This window comes from Bubalus kerabau, chromosome 7, assembly GCF_029407905.1.
Source record: "Bubalus kerabau isolate K-KA32 ecotype Philippines breed swamp buffalo chromosome 7, PCC_UOA_SB_1v2, whole genome shotgun sequence".
Classification (NCBI taxonomy): domain Eukaryota; kingdom Metazoa; phylum Chordata; class Mammalia; order Artiodactyla; family Bovidae; genus Bubalus; species Bubalus kerabau.
In genome coordinates this window covers 72552374-72572667 of record NC_073630.1, presented here as the reverse complement: position 1 = coordinate 72572667, position 20294 = coordinate 72552374, and the positions used below count along the sequence as shown (strand labels likewise).

The 20294-nt window shown below is 43.5% G+C and overlaps 1 protein-coding gene and 1 long non-coding RNA gene across 8 annotated transcripts in view; one reads left to right on the top strand and one right to left on the bottom strand.

Annotated features, from left to right (window-relative positions):
- The window catches only part of USP46 (ubiquitin specific peptidase 46), a 172885-nt gene that overhangs the window by 79917 nt on the left and 72674 nt on the right, over window positions 1-20294 (top strand). For 2 of the 7 annotated variants that reach the window (XM_055588542.1, XM_055588543.1), the window contains one exon: window positions 9992-10027. The exons of 1 other annotated variant lie outside the window; for it this stretch is intronic. In XM_055588542.1, the coding sequence (XP_055444517.1) occupies window positions 9992-10027 (36 nt within the window). Of the gene's footprint in view, window positions 1-9991; window positions 10028-18337; window positions 18522-19266; window positions 19285-19361; window positions 19476-19613; window positions 19911-20294 lie in introns of those variants that run through there. 4 more of the 7 variants (XM_055588544.1, XM_055588550.1, XM_055588548.1 and 1 more) reach the window with 4 other exon arrangements.
- On the bottom strand, window positions 158-20240 carry LOC129657857 (uncharacterized). Its single transcript, XR_008717134.1, has 3 exons — window positions 20137-20240; window positions 18898-19038; window positions 158-634 (listed from the first exon to the last, which is right to left on the bottom strand). It is a non-coding gene; the product is annotated as an uncharacterized LOC129657857 (long non-coding RNA).

The window sequence follows — 20294 nt, the reverse complement described above, 5'->3', positions numbered from 1 at the left end:
ATAGATAAATCACAGTATCTTCCTCAGACCTTTTTAAATCTACTTGTCCCCCTTCAATGTTGAAAAGTCATAATAAACCTGAAACCTTAGTCCCTTCATTATATTTGTGTGGTAAAGCTCACAGTTGATGTCAGAAAAGAGACATCCATGTATAAAGAAAGATGTGGAACATGTTAATATAAGATGGATTTAACCAGCAACTTGAAAATGACCTGCAATGTATTTCTTTGTAATTTTTTGTGCTTATATTGATATTTATTTGTAATTTTAAAAATAATTTATTGTTGTTCATTCATTTGTTTATTCACTGTTTTACATCTCATTTTAGCCCAAGAAGAATGTAGTTTACAAGAATATATTACAATTCTATTTTTAAAACACAGTGAGAAAATTGGATTGCAGGGAAAATAAGATAAAGTCTGGGGCTGGTACAGAAAATATAACCCATGAAGCTCTGTTGACTTGCTGGAAAAGGGCCAAAAATTTTGCTCTGAGCTGCCTAACAGTCAATTCAAAAACCAGAAAATGGAAACAAACCAGACACTCAAGAGAAGCGCAAAGATTCCTGAGGAAAATTTCCTCCATGGGTCTTCATAAAGAGGGCACTGCAACCAACTTCCTCAATATCAAACACCTAAAAAAATATAATTCACATGTTCAAGATTTTTGACCCCAGGGCAGACAGTTTCCTAGTCAAGGTGATTTCACATGCTTAAACTTACTTAAAATAATTATTTTCTTCCAAGTCCTAATTATCATGTGATAGGAGGGTTATCAGGCCACATGCATCTGAGAACAAAATTGCACCTGATTTTGAAGCAGATAGGCCACATTCTATAACACTGAAATCAGTGATCAAAAACAGGTAGTATGATTCCAAAGAAAGACGTGGTAATTTGGGTTAATTCCCTGATCAGAGATTCATCATTAAATTGTATATGTGTGTGTACAGTAGTAGATTTTTAAGACAACTAAATCTCTAACAACATTATAGAATTAGGAAGTTCTCAACAATAAAATATTTTTTTAATTAAAAAATTATTTATTTATTTTAATTGGAGGCTAAATACGTTACAATATTGTGGTGGTTTTTGTCATACATTGACATGAATCAACCATGGGTGTACATGTGTCCCCCTCATCCTGAACTCCCCTCCCTGCTCCCTCCCCACCCCATCCCTCTAGGTTGTCCCAGAGCACCAGTTTTGAGTGTCCTGCTTCAAGCATCAAACTTACACTGGTCATCTATTTTATATTGATAATATACCTGTTTCAATGCTATTCTCTCAAATTGTCCCACTCTCGCCTTCTCCCACAGAGTTTAAAAGTCTGCTCTTTACATCTGTGTCTCTTTTGCTGTCTTGCATATAGGGTCATTGTTACCATCTTTCTATATTCCATATATATGCATTAATATATTGAATTGGTGTTTCTCTTTCTGACTTACTTCACTCTGTATAATAGGTTCCAGTTTCATCCATCTCATTAGAACTGACTCAAATGCATTCTTTATAGCTGAGTAACATTCTATTGTGTATGTGTACCACAAATTCCTTATCCATTTGTCTGCCGATGGACATCTAGGTTGCTTCTGTATCCTAGCTATTGTAAACAGTGCTTCAATGAACCTGGGGTACATGTGTCTCTTTCAATTCTGGCTTCCTCTGTGTGTATGCCCAGCAGTGGGATTGCTGGGTCATATGGCAGTTCTATTTCCAGTTTTTTAAGGAATCTCTACACTGTTCTCCATAGTGGCTGTACTAGTTTGTATTCCCACCAACAATATAAGAGGGTTCTCTTTTCTCCACACCCTCTCCAGCATTTATCAACAATAAAATCTTAAGTCCAGAACAGCACATCAAAGTACAAATTTATTTTGATGTGAAGTCAATTCATTGTACATCCCCTGAGAACTTAAAGTGACTTTTGAGGAAAGAATTAGAGTGGCTTTTCTCTTTTTAAAAAAATAGCCAAAGAACTTTGAGCTCAGTTCCTTTTCAGTGTGTCCATTAATTTTTCTGAGTATATGGAATTATTCTCAATTCTCCCTCTGATCTTTTCCTGTTGAAAAGCTAAAAAGTTAAGAACCTGCCTCTAATATTTGCCCTTCAGTCTCACTCTAACACTGCAGGTACAATTGAAATTTTTGGAATCAAAACAAAATCATCAAGAAGCCCTGAGTTCCTTGATTCTTAAATCTTATCATAAAAATTTCCAAATATAAAAGGGAGAGAATTCAACAAGTCCCTGTATATTTATCTTCCAGGCAACAACTCTCAACCAAAACTATCGTTTATTTTGCATACTTCTTCCATTTATCTCCCTTTTTGCTTGAAGTATTTCAAAGAAAACTCCAGATACTATGTTATTTCAGGCCTCAGTATTTCAGTATTAATCTCAAAAGACATAATTGTACCTGAAAACAATACCAACGTGGTTGCTAAGAAAATAAACAATAATTCCAAATTCATATTCAACATCTCCGCTTGTCTAAAAATGTCTATTTTACAGTTTATTTGAATCGAGATTCAAGCAGGTTTACTTATATTTAGTATGTCTTCAAAGTTTAATCCTCTTTTAGTCTGGCTTCTTTTAGCATAATGTTTTCAAGGTGGAACAAACAAGAGCAGTGCTATGCATTGGTGGACTTTATTCCTTTATGGCTGAGTCATATTCCACTGATTGGACTTACTAAATTTTGTTCACCTGTTTATTAGCTGGTGGACAGGTCAGTCGTGTTGTGGTATGTTCCACATGTTGGCTGATTGCTTCCTTCTGCTGCTATTTAACTTGGGTGTCTTTATCCTGTTTTTCTTAAAACCCTGAGAGAAACTCACATTCTTGAAAACTTGTTTGTCAGACTTTAATGTATGAAAGAACTACCCGACATACTTGCTAAAGGTGCAGAATTCCAGGCCCATCAGCAGAGAGTCTGATGCAGTCTGGTGAGAAGGCCCAGGAAACTGTATTTTTTTAACCCACCAGTTGATTGTTATGCAAGTATTCCCAGAATATGCTTTGAGAAGCTCTACTGCTGCTGCTGCTGCTAAGTCACTTCAGTCGTGTCCGACTCTGTGCGACCCCATAGACGGCAGCCCACCAGGCCCCTCCGTCCATGGGATTTTCCAGGCAAGAGTACTGGAGTGGGTTGCCATTGCCTTCTCCAGAAGCTCTATTAGGTGTCCCTAAATTTTGATTTTAATAGCGCTTGACATAAAAAAAAAAAAAAGTCATAACAGCAACTGGGAGATTATTGACTAAGACTTTTAAAAAATAAAGTTGGAAATATTACTGCAGAGTTACTAGAAGGGGCTAAGTGAATACCCTGGATGATGTCTTCTGGGTTGGATTTAGATATTTGCAGGAGTGATGGCCAGGAGAAATGAGTTGTGGATATTAATTAGCCACCCTGGAGTAAGTGAAGTAGCCAAATTTAGTTTTAAACACAGTGGAAGTCAAATAGCCTCTAAGAATTAAATTACTATATGGATCTTTACATTATTGACCTCAACATCTACAAATGCACTCAGCCTGATTAATTAGAGTCCTTCTGATGCAGGAAATTTTAATTCTTAATCTGAAGCCATTTTCTCTTAGGTGACCAAAGCCAAAGTAGGTCGTAAGTATTTTAAGAGAGCTCCCCTTTTCCTCTAGAAATAGGCTATAACCATATACAACCACATGTGCTTCAACACTTTTTCATGATCTTTTTCACTATGTAAATACTGCATTTTAAACACCCCAAACTCCTGAGTATGAGGAGTGGTTTTCCCTTAATTCAATGACAAGGATTTTCCTTCACTTAATAGATGAGTGATGTTAGCAGGGTCTTAATGGTTCTCAAGCAGCCAAAGGAGCAAATGGAGGTCCATTTACTCTGCACATCTCATTATTACAGAAGAGATCAATGTGGGAAAAAAACCACCGTGCTTTTCTGGGCTGTGAGAGAGAGAGATTTAAAAAAAAAAAAAAAGATATCAGGATATGAAAACTTAGTTTTGGGCATTTATAGGGGAGTTACCAGTTTTACTTGGAAAAGTAATTTGGGAAAGTTTAATTTGTGACTAATGATAATCTCAATGTCTTGACTCATTACCATGGCTTGTAAGGAATGTGTACCTACAGCAAAAGTATATTTTAAAAACTTTTTATTATGGACAATTTCAAGCATACGCCCATATAAGGAGAAGCTTCACATACTCAGCACCAATCTTCAGGAATTAGTAACATTTTGCCAATCTCATTTCATCTGCCCACCCACCTTTATTTTTATTCATTTTCAAGGAAATTCCAGACTTTGTCATTTCACTCTTTGAAATTGTAGTAAGCATTTCTAGATTGATAAAAAACATTTTAAAACATAACTATTTGCCATTATCATACTTAATAAATTTTTTTAAAATCATCTAATACCAGGTCCATGTTCAGACTTCCCCTATTGTCTCAAAACTCTCTTTTTACAGTTGGTTTTTTCCCATCAGAATCCAAATAAGATCCACACATAACATTTGGCTACATCTTTAAGTCTCTTTTATTTAATGATCCTCCTTCTTTACCTGATCACTGATTTGTTGTAGAATTGGGTAACTTTTTCTATCAAAATGACCCACATTCTGGATTTGTCTTTTTGTTTTCCCTTCTGTCATTTAGTGTGTTTATCTTTGTTTAGCTTGTTTTCTTTATTTAACTTATTTTCTACAAACTAGCTGGATAAGTATCAAGTTGAATTTTGGGGTGAGAAAACTTTCAGCACTTCTGGTGCATCATACCAAAAGGCCCATAATGGCACACTTGCCCCTTTTTATACTTTATTAGTGGGTTGAGGTTGGAGAAGCAAATGCCAACCCATTCCAGTGGTGTCAGGACACCATCCTTAGTCATCACCCTATCACTGACTAGTCTCTTGTTAATCCCAGGTGGCTTAGTGGTAAAGAATCTACCTACCAATGCAGGAGATGCTGCTGCTGCTGCTAAGTCGCTTCAGTCGTGTCCGACTCTGTGCGATCCCATAGACGGCAGCCCACCAGGCTCCCCTGTCCCTGGGATTCTCCAGGCAAGAACACTGGAGTGGGTTGCCATTTCCTTCTCCAATGCATGAAAGTGAAAAGTGAAACTGAAGTCACTCAGTTGTGTCTGACTCGTAGCGACCCCATGGACTGCAGTCTATCAGGCTCCTCTGTCCCTGGGATTTTCCAGGCAAGAGTACTGGAGTGGAGTGCCATTGCCTTCTCCGGAGATGCAGGAGACGTGGCTTCAATCCCTGGGTTGGAAAGATCCCCTGGAGGAGGAAATGGCAACCCACTCCAGTATTCTTGGTGGGAAATCCCATACCCATAGGGTTGCAAAGAGTCGGATACGACTGAGCACGCAGGCACCCTTTCACTAAATGGCTTTGGCTTCCACTCGTGCTCATTCCTTAAGCTCTTTATTCATAGCTGTAAAATATCAGAATTATTAGAAATTAAAAAAAGTCATTCCTTCTGCTTTTATTAGCTGGACTTCTAGAAAGAACAAGTTTTCTTCAAATACTGCTTGATTACTCCCCAAAACAGGTCACATGGGTAAGGCAGGATAAACCTTCCCCCCCCACCTCAAATTTCAGAATAATACTATACAACCTCAAGAATTACAGGAAGGTTTCATATTTTCATGAATTCAGGATTTTTATATGTTTTACATTCATCAAAAGTATGTTTCTAAAACTGATGCTGGAAATGGAATAATGAAATACTGGCATCAGTCTTTTGAGCCAGAGTTTCTCAAAGTATGGCCACAGACCATATACATTAGAATCCCCTGGGGCACTAGCTAATTTGTAAATTCCTGGTCCCCACCAAGACCTCCTCTCCAAGGAGGAAAACCCCGGAATCTGCATTTCTAACAGCTTCTCTAAAGATTTCTAAAGCAGCTATGGAATGGGTAGCTTTACGGAACAACCTCATCAGAGTGCTGGGACAAAGCCCCAGGTGGGTACACACCTGAGCAATTACTTCAAAATAAGGTCACAAGATCAATGACCACTGATAATTCAAGAAAAGAGAAGGTGGATACACTAACCCCTTTAAAAAGGGCCCAACAGGAACTTCCCTGGTGGTCCAATGCCTAAGACTTTGTGCTCCCAATGCAGGGGGCCCAGGTTCGACCCCAGGGAACTAGATCCCATATACCACAACTAAGGATTCACATGCCAAGGCTAAAAGATCCCACACACTGCAACGAAAGCCCTGCACAGCCAAATAAATGAAATATATATATATATTTTTATTAAAAAGGGCCCAACAGAAAAGAGTAGTACTGTACAGTGACCTTATCTCTTTCAAGTTTTCTATCAGATGTCACCGTCTCAATGAGGCCAGTCTTCTAACCTCGTAACACGGCAACCTGCCAAATTACTCTGTTCTACTACCTTTTTTTTACATAGCAATTATCAACTTACTTATTATGCCCCTTGTCTGACTCCACCTGCTAGAATGCAGGCCGTATTAGAGCAGTGAACTTCGTTTTCCCAACTATTTCCAGGGCCTAGAAAAGTGGTTGGCATATACTGCTGCTGCTAAGTCACTTCAGTCGTGTCTGACTCTGTGCGACCCCATAGATGGCAGCCTACCAGGCTTCCCCATCCCTGGGGTGTTCAATAAATGTTTGCAGAGAGTTGAATAAATAAAAGTGGGATGCCTGTGTAATGAAAGACAATAATAGTTCTACCTTATATTTCAATACTTGGTAGATATTTTGTAAACATAATGTTTATGCATGTGGATCATTTCATATTAGACAGAGGAAGCATCTAACATTTTGGACTGAAAAGCACTAGAATCCTTGCCTGGTCTTTGATGCAAATGGTCCTGGACCCCTTACAGTGCTCTACCTGGATTGAGACAATCGAGGTTCTGACTATACATTGTTCTTAGAACTCTGGAAAACGTCCACAACGGTAAATTCTGTACAACATGGCTCGACATGACATTGAACTAACCTCTCCTGTGGATTTTCTTGGACCAGTGTGTTGTTCACATCCAAAGCCTCAGATCCTGCATAGCTGCTTTCCAGTAGGCCCCAGAGACTATCACTGCATAATGGGTGTCATCGCATCAGGTAACATGGCTCTGCATCCGTTAAGACATGGAGTGTCACTGGTATTTGGAGGATCATGTAGTATCGTTCTCACACGTCCTATTTTCAAATTGCTCATCTCCTCCAGGGGATATACTTTCAACATTTTATTAAAGTCCCCAGGTGCTTGGCATTTTGAGCGAAACATTTATTTAGTTGGTTTTCCATGAAAGTGATGATCCATTTCTGTAATTTCACTTGCCTTTATTTATTGAATTTTAAATATCATTGTTGAATGCACTGACTCATAGGGGATAAAATACAGATGCATAGAAGAAAAGCCAAACTTGCAGATCTTGGCAATTGAATTTTCTGCAGATTGGAGAATGCTAAACTACATCACTCAGCATTTTTTCTGCCCAAGTACTTGAAGGGGGGGGAAAAAAATGAGAATTGGGTAGCTGGGGCATAGCGGAAGTCCCAGCTCTCCCTGAATGAATGCAGCCTCATTGTGTGCCAGTGAAGCTCTGTGTTATGCCAGTACCCAGCCCAGAGAAGGGCATGGCAAAGGACAGCGCTGGGCGATCCAGAAGTCCCTACAGGGGACTGGAATTATACACAGCTTTTATTGAGATTCTTCAAGTTGCTGCCAATGAATGCCCTGGCATTGAATTCCAGGCAGAAACCTGGCCTTGATGTTATTTGATTAGGGCAGGAGTCAGTTCAAGTGCCTATGAAAGGAAGGCAGCATAAAGGAGTGAAGAGGCCCGGATAGGAGGCTGGTAAATTAGGGAGATATGTCCCCACTGAACAAAGCCACCCCAGTCAACAAGATCTCTGAATGGCTCAAGCTTTTGGTATTTCAAGAGAGGCTTATCATCTTAATTTTTATGTGAACTCTCTAGATTTCAAAGGTTGTCATTAATTCAAATAGCTTCTAAACACTGCACTGGTTAAACTAAACACATCTGTGGGCTATTGTTTGGGGGCTTTTGATTTAAGGGACTGTTGTTGTTCAGTCACTAAGTCATGTCTAACTCTTTGCGATCACATGGACTGCAGCATGCCAGGCTCCCTTGTTCTCCACTATCTCCCAGAGTCTGCTCAAATTAATCTCCATTGAGTCGATTATGCCATCCAACCATCTCATCCTCTGCTACCCACTTCTCCTTTTGCCTTCAATCTTTCCCAGCATCAGGGTCTTCTTCAATGAGCTGGCGCTCTGCATCAGGTAACCAAACTATTGGAGCTTCAGCTTCAATGTCAGTCCTTCCAACAAATACTCAGGGTTGATTTCATTTAGGATTGATTTAAGAGAGACAGTACCTTAAGTTAATACCACAGTGATATAGAGGAGAACTTATATTTCCCAGACCAAGATGGTGAAAGTTAGTCTATAGGTGGTTTGCTGATGCTATTAGTGAAGTTAAAGTCACTCAGTTGTGTCCGACTCTTTGCAACCTCATGGACTATAGAGTCCATGGAATTCTCCAGGCCAGAATACTGGAGTGGGTAGCCTTTCCCTTCTCCAGGGGATCTTCCCAACCCAGAGATCAAACACAGGTCTCCCGCCTTGCAGGCAGATTCTTTACCAGCTGAGCCATAAGGGAAGCAGAAACTCAAACCATGAACTTTGTAGGGATAAATTAGCTATATTTTGGTCAGTAGAGAAAGGCTAGACATTTGCAATTGTGTGCCATTTTTAATCCAGAAGTTCTGGATGAATGTACAAGGATCAGTGTGGAGCTATAACTTGAGGTTCACAATCTACTGATTGTGGGTCAGTAGTGAAATCTTCCTACAAGAAAGTCACCACATTATGGAGCTAGACCTCAAACCCCCTTGAGTCCTCAGAGGAAGACAGCACAGTATTTGCATGAATTGCTCTATAAAACTCGTAGTCTTGACTTGCTGGTGAAGACAGTAGTGAGAATTTAGACAGACTGCTTTTGTCTTTCTGAAGAGTGATAGCCAGATGGCATGTTCTGTTGGGATTGGATTTCAGTGTTGTTGTCTTCTAATTAGTCAGAGAAAGCATGGCTATATAATTACACCATGTGGACAGTGTTCTTTCATGGTTAACTAAGTGCACTTACAAAATTAATCTGAACTCTAGGAAATTGAGTTCAAAGCGAAATTTTAGACTTAAGAAAGTACATTGAATAAAATTTTAGGTACCCTATAAAAGACCAGGGATGTAGGGACTAGAATTCTAGTTCTGGCTCTGTCCGCAACTGATATGGGTCTTAATCATTTAATCTCTCCCGGCTCCAAGGCAGTTGAATTAGATTAATGTAACTGTAATATTCAATTATTCTACAGCTCACACTTTACTTTTTAAAAAGCTGGTTGTTTTCTGTTACTGGTTATAGGCACTGACTATTCATTCCTCTGTCTTGTTTTGAGGAGAGAGTGGATGGATCCTTTTCTTGCTAGATGATTCACATGTACTTGTCACATGTCTACGTTATTGCTTTTTTATACTAGTTGGGACATGGACCTTACTGAGATGGGCTTACAATGAAACAGGGTGATGTGGACTCAGTACCAAAAATATTTAATAAGCATTATTAAGTTATATGGAGAAGGAAATGGCAACCCACTCCAGTACTCTTGCCTGGAAAAAACCCAAGGGCGGAGGAGCCTGATAGGCTACAGTCCATGGGGTCACAAAGAGTCAGACGTGACTGAGCAACTTCACTTTCTTTCACTTTATTAAGTTATATATGGCATATTTACCAAAAGGCGAATGTTAAAAAGCTTGATGTACTAAGCCATTTCAGTCGTGTTCGGCTCTTTGTGACCCCCATGGGCTGTAACCAGCCAGGCTCCTCTGACTATGGAATTCTCCAGGCAAGAATACTGGAGTGGGTTGCCATTTCCTTCTCCATGGGATCTTCCCAACCCAGGGATTGAAACTGTGTCTCCTTCACTGCAGGTGGATTCTTTACCACTGAGCCATGTGAAGCAACAGGTGAGTGTAAGTTAGTATGACCCCTTTAAAAACCAGTTTGGCATTATCACCCCAAGTTGAAAACATGCCTACCCTATGACCCAGCAACTTATACCTAGATGTATATCCAACAGAAATGTGTGTGCATGTTCACCAAAGGATACATACAAGAACATTCATAGAAGCGTTTTTTGGTAATACATTTAAGATGAAAGCCAATTAAATATCCATCAGTGTTGAATTTTTATATAAACTGTGATATCTTCATAATACTGTATAGCAACAAAAGCTGACAAACTACAGATTTTCTGAGCAACATGGCTGAATCTTATAATACTGAGCAAAAGAAGCCACACAAAAAAGAGTTACACACTGCATGGTTTTATTTAGATAAACACAAACAGAAAACCCAGGCAAAAATAAGCTATTGATTTAGAAGTCAGTGTAGGGGTTTGAGGGGGGAGAAGGGTTGGGAGGAGCATGGGCGAGGACTTCAGGAATGCTGGTTAGGTTCTATTTCTTCACTTGGGTGGTGGTTGTACTGGTGTGCCTGTTTTGTGACAATTCACTTAAGATTTATGCCTGTATGTATGTTTAAATTAAAAATTAGAAGTTCCGAATGTGTGCTTTAATTTAAAATATTAAAAACATAGAAAAGTCTCATGCTCTGTTCTTAGACATAATATCAACAGCTCTTTTAAAAAGTTGTTATAACCTATAGGAATCATAATAGCTGAAACTTATTATAAGTGACTTCAACTAAATGGCTGAAGAAGTAAGCTATCTTAAATTGTCCTTTTTATTTAAAAATAAAGTTCAAACAGCAACAAATATAGTGTGCTTAAAATAGAAACATCCACAGTATCATTGTTTCAATTGAACCAGAATTCCATCAAAAACAGCAGAAATCATTTGTAATCATTTGAAGCAATTTGTACTCTTGAAACATTTGAATTTCACTTACTGAGCTTCCCTCATAGCTCAGTTGGTAAAAAAAAAAATCTGTCTACAATGCAGGAGACCCAGGTTCAATCCCTGGGTCAGGAAGATGCCCTGGAGAAGGATATGGCACCCCATTCCAGTATTCTTGCCTGGGAAATCCCATGGACAGAGGAGCCTGGCAGGCTACAGTCCATGCAGTCACAAGTCAGACATGACTTAGCGATTAAACCACCACCACCATCTAGCTCATGGAGCTCTTGAAAGGCTGATCGAATGGGTAGTAGAGCACCCCGAGCTGTCAGCTCCTCACAGCCTCTTCGGGCCCACTGGCGGTGGTAGGTGGTGACCGGCACGTGTACAGTACTTTTCAGGGCACACAGCGCCACAGCCACCAGTAGGAGGATCTGCTCACGTGGCCGTATCGCTATCACCCTTAATTTGGCTGTCTGACCCTATTTTCTTTATTTTTTAAAATTTATTTTTAAATTGCTGACCCCTTTTTCTGAGAAGAAATGCAACAGTAGAACCCTAAACATTCACTGGAGACAAAACTATACAGTGAGAGAGTTCACGTCAATCTTGCTTTCAACGAACCACATGGTTGCCAGTTTTCTGGAAGAGCAGCACTACAAAGAGACTTAAAAGCGCCGCTGCCTGAGGGAAGTCTCATTCCAGGCGTCACTTGTGAATCCCTGCCCTTCCACCAGGTGGCAGCGGTTGTCGGGAGGTTGTTAAAGCTATGCAAGCGATCAGACATGGGCTGGGAGCACCCCTTCGGGTATGATCTGGTGAGGAGGCATACATCTTTCCTCTATTGTAAACAGTGTTTATGGACATGGAAGGAATGCAAGTGCCCCCAAAGAAAGCCTGTTCTAAATCTGATTAGGCTATTGGAACCATTTGCTTACACGAGAGTTTATACTTGGAGTTCTAATCTTATCCTTTCAGTCACCCTTTCAACAAATATTAATTAAGCCTTCTAAGAGCCTTACTGTTCTGAGGGCCATGGCAATAAAGAAAGCAGTCAAAACCCCTTGGAGGCAATAGAGCTTCTATTCCTGTCTACTAAGACAGTGGAGGCCATCTCCTGTTAATTTCTTCAATCTAATGGATGGACGACTTCCTCCTTTCCAAAGCTCTTGGGCCCTCAACCTGAATGAGTGCTGTGCTCTGGCACACCTGACTCTTTGCGACCCTATGGACTGCAGCCTGCCAGGCTCCCCTGTCCATTGGGTTCTCCAGGCAAGAATACTGGAAGGGGTTGCCATGCCCTCCTCCAAGGGATGTTTCTGACTCAGGGATCAAACCCGAGTTTCCTGCATTGGCAGGTGGATTCTTCCCCACTGAGCCACCTGGGAAGCTGCTCGACCTGACTCCTACTCGTCTAATAACCGTCACTTGCAGGTTCACTGGCTCCTCACATCTTGATTACAAATGTACTAATACTTGCGGTAAAAGAAAAAATAAGATGACTAAACCCTTCCATTGATTCCCTTGCCTTCCTTAGGCTGCTGAGATCTCTCATTTTATGATCAAATCTCTTTAGAAGTCTCATTTCTAAATGAGGGAAGCTCATTTGCTTCAACTTCCTCATCATGCACTTACCTTCTAAACCCTGCCTTCCCCATACGCATGATGGCTAAATTCTGTATAATTCAGATCAGAACTTGAAGGAAAGAGAAAACCACCAGGAAAGCAGGATGGTGAGCAAAATGGTTCTGATCAAGGAAGCCAAGTGTTGTAGGTAGAAAATTAATTACCTGTTAATTATCTGAGAGCTTCCTGTGTGCACACAGCATTGTGCCAGGCATTTCAGGTTTCTAAAGAAATATCAAAAGTGACCTCTAATAAAAGCCTACCAAGAAAGGTGAGATTGAGAAGACTTCCTCTGGAAGCAAGCTTTGAATTGAGTTTTGAGGAGTGAGTGAACTTGAAATGGAAGGCAGAATAATCAGCTGAGGGTGGGGGGAGCTGTGAGGCTGCAGGCCTGCAGGCACAGAGGCAGAGTGATGTGATTTAAAGGAGGTCCTTGCAAACCAGGCAGAGACCCACTTCAGGAAGGTAACTTTGAGCTCTTTAATTATCTATTTATCTTCTACCCTTGAAAGCCAAACACCTTTAGTCTGTTTTCTCATCTCACTCTTACTAATCTAATACGAATAATCCAATATCCTAACTGTTCCATGCAAACTGCCTTTGATATAATTCAAACAACTTTTCAGCAGTAGGTTCTGGTGCTTAATTGAATCTGAGCAAGTTACTTAAACCCTTTCAGTCTTGGTTTTCTCTTCTCTAAAATGGGAACTTTAACACTGCTTTCCTCCACAGGATTGTCAGAGGGTTAAATGCATCTTAAAGTTTTGCTTAAGAATTGAAAATTGTTATTAATCACCTTTGATATCTAAGCTGTATTTGATACTTTTGACTACCCCCGCCCATCTTGAAGTACTCTGGCATTTGCCACGTTGCATGTTTGTTTCTCGTCTACCACTTTAGAAGCACTGTATTCGTTTCCTTTGGCTTCTCCTTCCTCCACCTGATCGGTTGCATGGTGGGGCTCTTCCCAGCTATTCCTTTGTCTACTCTAAGTCAACACTCCTTGGCAAAACTCTTTCTATGCAATTTCATCCATAACCACATGCCTTCTGTTATTTTCTCTATGTTAATTAGACTTACCTCCAGCCCAGACATCTCTTCTGAGCCCCAGATTGGTATCTGACATAATCTTTACAGGTTGTTCCATGGTTATCTCTAACTCAGCTTCTGAAATCAAGTTCATTTCTTCTCAACCACCTATACCTGCACCTTCTCCTTCAGCATTCTCTATCGTAAAAAAATGACATTCCTTTTCATTCTAGTCAGAAACCTGGGTTTTATCTTTGATTCATCCTTGTCCTTCATCCCAGATAACCTCCAAAAACATCTGCAGTCTGTCTGCTTCTCCCCTTTCCATTGCTATTCCTTACCTAAACCCAGGCTCCCAGGAGCTCTGGGACTCTCTCTCCACAGATTTCTAACTGGCCTCCCCTAGAGCACTTTTGCTTTCTGTCAACCCTCTTTCCCCACACAGTAGCCAGCTATAGTCATCTCTTCTTTCAGTTAATCAGAATGTATTAGCAAATAGAAATCTAATTATGTTCTAGCCCAGTTTAAAAGTCCTTCAATGGCATTTCAATTGGCACTTCAAAATAAGTCAATTGTTCCAAAGACTTATGGAATCTTAACCACCCATAAACACATTCATGGCTTTAGAGGTAGTTTTCTGATTGTAGAAATTCACTCCAAAGTTTGCTTATCCTAATTTATAGTAACCGCATGCAAAGAGTAGTGAAGACATCCACAGTGATGCCAATGGCCACCACACTAGAAACACAGAGCGCAGCAGAATGCCGTGACCACCTCCTCTTATTTTAGGACCATTGGTACCTCACACAGCATCTGGTGCAAAGCATGTTTTTAGTATTTGCTGTATACGTGATGTAAAAGGGAAAAGACTGTCACAAAGTTCCTCACAGAATTGAAATATAACCCTCAGAAGCCAGTCTGGTTTTAAACTGAAGTCTACAACTAGGAAAATGTTTTCCCCCTGACAGCCAAATGTTTACTAGTCTTTGCATCTCAAATGAGGTGCAGTAACCTATTCAGCAATGAGGGGAAAGGGAGAGGGATGAATGTGCCAGGCACAGTGCCTGAGACCAGATGAGATCTTTTTTAATACAAAAGACAAGGTACCTTCCCTCTAGGAGCTTCCAGGCCACTTGGAAAGAGGCAATTGCCCAAATATTTAATATCTGATTTCTTTGCTGCTCTTTTGGACAAAGCACTGTGTCTTAGGTGTAAAATGGTAAGCAAAAACAGACCTCTCACTTCACACCTAATGTGAGATGAGAAACAGATACTAAACACTCACATGCACAAAAATAATAGCAGCAATCACTTATAATGCACATCAGCCATAGTTTTGTACTCTACATAAACTAACACAATCACACTCTATGAAGGGCCTCTTCTTTTTATGGATCCAGGAATTTTGGCATGGAAAAATTAAGACATCTGCCCAAGTCCAGAGAGTCTGGATCCAGGACTCCCCTTTTTAACCACCCACTCTACTGTCTCCACGCTGTGTGCTGGATGGCATAAGCAATTCACAAATATAAGGTCCATGAAGGGAAGAGGGATGGCGCTGTGAGAACATATGACAAAGGCATCCCGTCTTGTCTCAGGTCATCTGGAGGCTGCATAACGGTAACTAAGCCAAGAGGGGAAGCAGGAGGGCAATGACACAAAACCGGTAACAACAGAAGGGCACGAACCATCTGGATGTACTTCATTGGTGGTGGTGGGAAGCAATCTTGGACGGCATCATGGAGAAGAAAGACTGGAAAAATCCACGTAGTAGGAAGAGAACAGAGGAAAAGGGAACATCATGAATTCAGAATGAACCTAATGAATTTGGGGAACAGGGAGACAATGATGTTTTAGAATTGTTTCAGTCGTGAGCAGCACTCAATTTGAACGACCAAAGAAAGCAAGGACATTACCAACTTGAGTTGCTGAAGAGGCCAGGATATAGATTTGCAGCAGTAGGACAAAAGATGTCGTTCTACATTTCTCAGCTTTATCTTTCTTCACTCAAGCAGTGGAAAGACAAAAGCTCTAGATATTATTGTACCGGCTCAGCAAACTAAAGGGGAGCACTTCTTTCCCCAAAGACCCAGGGCCAACTCTCATTGGCTCAGCATATATCACATCCTCCTAGCTGAACCAATCACTGTGGCTGGGCCATGTGGTGCTTTCATTGGCCTGGCCTGAATCAGGTTCCTTCACCTGTTTAGTGCTAGCCTATGTCCTAACTTTCCACTTGTGTACTTTGCCCAGATTTTACTCTATATCTTCGAATCAGCTGGCCCCTATATGTGAAACACTTCTCCTAAAAATTCTCATTAGCTTGTCAACATTTTCATTACTTTGCATCTTATCACCGCCAAAACATGTTTCCCGCTGAAAAAGACTGAGGTTACAATTCTTCAACTAATGCCCTTTCCGATTTAAGGCCTGTGAATACCAACCTTGTAGTAGTGTAAAAATATATTTAATTATTCATGAGTCTGACAAGATCTGCTGTGTTCAATTGATTTGTGTTTGTAATTCACTGAGTTTCAATCTGAATGTTTGTCTATATTGAACACTTAGGTAACCTTTTAGCCTATAGGCTGTTCATGCAAAGGATGCCTTGCTGACATAGCACTCAGTAATCCAACGATGTTCAATTTTCATTGTGTCAATGGCATTTTCAATCCTGTGGACTTTGCCATCCATTATGCTATAATAATGCCAGAAATTCTGAACTCTATTATGGTATAAAATTTCTATATTATTTAAGGTTTTGTATTAATGCTTTTATAGTGGAATGTCTGTGAAATTTGAGTCCTAAGGCTTGAGTTCTAGCCTTGAGGTTGCTCCTGAACTTGTTTTATGACTTTCCTCAAGTATAATATTTTAAACCTTTACAGGTGTCAGTTGTGGGCTTCCCAGGTGGCACAGTGGTAAAGAATCCGCCTGCCAATGCAGGAAATGCAAAAGACGGGGGTTCAATCCCTGGGTGGGGAAGAACCTCTGGAGGAGTAAATGGCAACCCACTCCAGTATTCTTACCTGGAGAATACCATGGACAGAGGAGCTCGGAGGGCTACAGTTCATGGGGTAGTGGGATGTGACTGAGCCACTGAGCAGGCACATACACCCAGGTGTCAGTTACCCTAACTGGCCATAGGTTGGGTGTTTTGTTGTCTTGTCTTCAAGGTGCTCAGGCAGATGAGCACACCAGCTTCAGTAGGATGCTTGATATCCTAAGCTTTTTTTTTTTTTTTAACTGACCTACAAAAGGCGATTATAATAGGATCTATTATCTGATGGTTTTGGTGGTGACCAAGATCCTGAATGTAAAGAGCATCATGACTGACAACGGTAAAAAGTCACAGTGAGCTACCATCATTATCAGGATCTGTTTGGAAATAAGATGTAGGCAGAATAACTTAAGCAGGAATTGATGTCTGGAAACCCATTAAATATCCAGAGCCAAGATGACCCCCAACGAAACTTTTAGTCTCCGTTGTCTTATTTCCATCCCAGGTCCTAGGGACATTAACAATCAATGGTCTTCCAACTATTAAACAGCATAACACTAAATAGATAATGGAGAACAGGAAGTGAGCTATTTCCCCAGTATGTTCCTCTTGGTGGTTAGATAGAAGCTATCTTCAATTTTATTAATTTCTCCTCTAATTCGATTTGTCATTAAATATATGGGTTTAAGAACTGTCAGGCGTTTCCCTCGTACGACTTCTCTGTTGAAAGCATAAAACTGCAACTTTGTATGAGAACTGTTTTACACCTTCGGAAATGGGGTCCTCCACTTCACAGAACATAACTGCTAAGTGGTGTAGATTCACGGTTTGAGTCAAAAACCACGACTGTGTATGCAGGAAATGTGTATAAGCCAATACAATGACCCTCCAAACCTAAAGAAGCTGGGTGGCCCCGAGAGAAGTAGGTTTTTCTAGAAGACGCGGAAAAGTTTGTTTTTCATTCTTTTCAGAGTCCATCGCTCCTTGGACCATCCCTAGTCCTTGTCCAGAACCGAGACTTCCCCTCTGTACCTGCTACTGTCACCCACTGCCCGAGCGCGCCTCGGCCCAGGCTCCCGTCCCCCTCGACCCGGCAGGCCAAAGGCTCTCGGCACTCCCGTGTCCTGACCCCATTTACTTCGTGGGTCCCCGCCGGTGCCATCTAGCTGGAAACCCGGGGACAAACGAAAAGTTGGACGTAGTCACCCCTGCCCCTTGCCTCCTCCACTCGCCCGAACGTGAAAACGCGGGGCTGCTGCGGGCCGCGCGGCCGGAAAGAACAAGTGAAGAGAGAAAGCGGCCCCGAGTCTCCAAGCCCGCGCGCTGCACCTTCCGCCGGCCGACACCCAGCGCGGGCTCGGTCCTCGGTTCCCGGGCGGCGCAGCGGGCCGGAGCTGGGCGGAGGAGGCCGCCGGCGCGGACGGGTCCGCCCGGGGGACCGGCTGCAGCTGCGCGATCCCGGGCCTGGCCGCGCCTTCCAGCCGGTTCGGAGTGAAGCAGGACGCCGAGAAAGAAAAAAGAGCAAAGCCGAGCCAGGGCGGCCGGCGGAGGCGGGAGGAGGAGCCGCGGGGACCCGGGCCGGGTCGGGGCCGAAGCGGTCGGGGCGTGCGGGGTGCACGCGGCGCTCGGGCCGCCCCTCCTCCCGGCGCAGCCGGCCGCGGCCCAGGCTCCCTCGCTCCGCCACTCCCCGCCCCTCCGCTCTCCCGCCCGCCTCCCGCCTTCCCCGCCCTCCCCGCCTCCTCTCCTCCCTCCCGGCCTCCCTTCTCCCAGCCAAACTGAAAGCCGGACCCCAGGCCGCCTCCCCGCCGCCGCCGCCGCCGCGCCCGGCCTCCCCGCGAGCGCTCCACCATGGCCGGTCCTGTTTTCCCCTTGTAAAGATGGCGGTGCGGGATCGCTGTAACCTTTAGACTAATGACTGTCCGAAACATCGCCTCCATCTGTAATATGGTGAGTGGTCGCCGCCGCCGCCTCGAGGGTCGAGCCCCAGGCGCGGGGAGACGAAGAATGGGAAATCCGAGCTGCACGCCCGCCGAGCGGCCGGTGGGGGTGGGGGCGGCGAGGGCCGCGCGGCGCCGCCAGAAGTTCCCGGCCCCCGGGCTGGGCGGGCCGGTCGCGGCCCGGAGAGCTGCCGGGGGAGGGGCCGGGAGCCCCCCGCCCCTTCTCGGCCCCGGGACCCGGGAGCCCGCCCGCCCGCGCGTCCCTGCGCCGCTGCGCCCCCGCCCTCGGGTTGCGGTGAAGCGTCTTGGGGGGAGGGGGTAGGCCGAACCCGGACGTCCCGGGGTACCAGGTTGGAGTAGAAGCTGGGGTGGCGGGGGACGCCTACCATGTTCTTGCCGAAGATAAAGCCCTGCCGGACTCCTTGACCGCCCTTATCTCATTTTTGAGTTCACTCTTTTAAACTGTATTTAAGATTCACTTTGCAGAGGCAGTCGGTGTGTCTGGAGAAATCTGAAATGTGATAGAGCTGTAAAAAAGTGAAAAATTGTGGTTAGGGAAGTGAACTTCTACCTGGTTTGGGAAAGCACGGTCATTTGTTGTGGATGCCTCAGTTTCCCCATCTGTGAAAGGGGACAAGGTCATAAGGCAGAGACATTTAAAGGGCCGCCTGGGGGCATGGAGGAGGTCTCTAGGGTTATCCTGCCTGATTCTCTGTAGACCCAAGTGTGGACCGGTGGGTGTGGACGCAGCAAGAGGACACTGCTGGGCTCTGGTGAGGACGGGGCCCATGACATCGTGATCACTTTAATTTGTATTTCTCCCATTGCTTTGCCTTCTGCAGGAACAACCTCCAGCCCTTGGGTCCCCAGGGTGCCTCCGGCTGGTACCTCCACTTGTCAGAGCCTTGGGGAGCAAGGCTTGCCCCCTGGAGTGAGGCACTGCCTTCCTGTGCAAGATGAGCGGGTGTGTGCTTTGCCTCGGCTGTCCAAAGACCACCCCCCACCCCGCCCCCATCCTGTCTCCCCTCCCTCCAGCTGGATGGAACACATGCTCTATTAATGCCAGTTTGGGGAAACCTCTCTCAAGCTAATAACACAGGCCTCTAAAGGGAATCTGAGGAGGCTTGATTGAGAAGCCTGGGAGTAAGGTGATCTGGCTGCCCTTCCCCCATCACCGAGCTTTTAAAATCTTCTGTCCCACATTCTCCTGCAAGATTAACACATGGGAAAGGAGCATTAAGGAGCCATGTGTTACTCAGGGATGGAATCAAGATCCACTGGCGCTGGCTTCAGTGTTCAGCGCTGTTGGACGTGGCTACTGCTGTGGTGGGCAGAGCAAAAGCTGGGCCTTCCCAGAGTGACAGCTGCAAAGATACGGGCGCAGGACCAGTTAGACGTGGTGGGTGGCTCCTGGCGGGTTTCCATTTCCTCTCTTCCTTCTCCACGCAGAGACAGGCCCCCTGCTCCCTCCTGTCGAGTGGCATTAATGTTGCTTGGTGCAGTGAAAAGGTGATGCCTTTCTTCTCGGTTTCTCTGTCTGCTAAGACCAGCTCCTGAGGGGAACTGTGAAACCAGAGCAACTCTAACACTCTATTCCGTGCCTCCTGGGGTGGCTTTGGGCTTACAGGGCAGTGACGCCGTTGGTGGTGGTGTTCCTGTCCTGCTTGTGTGTGGTGACATCTCTGTATTGGAGCAGGCTGGAAACTTGAGAGCTAGCGTGAGCCAAGATGAAGCCAGCCCCCAGCTTTTTTCCTTTTCTGCCCTCAGTGCAGCTGGGGCTTCT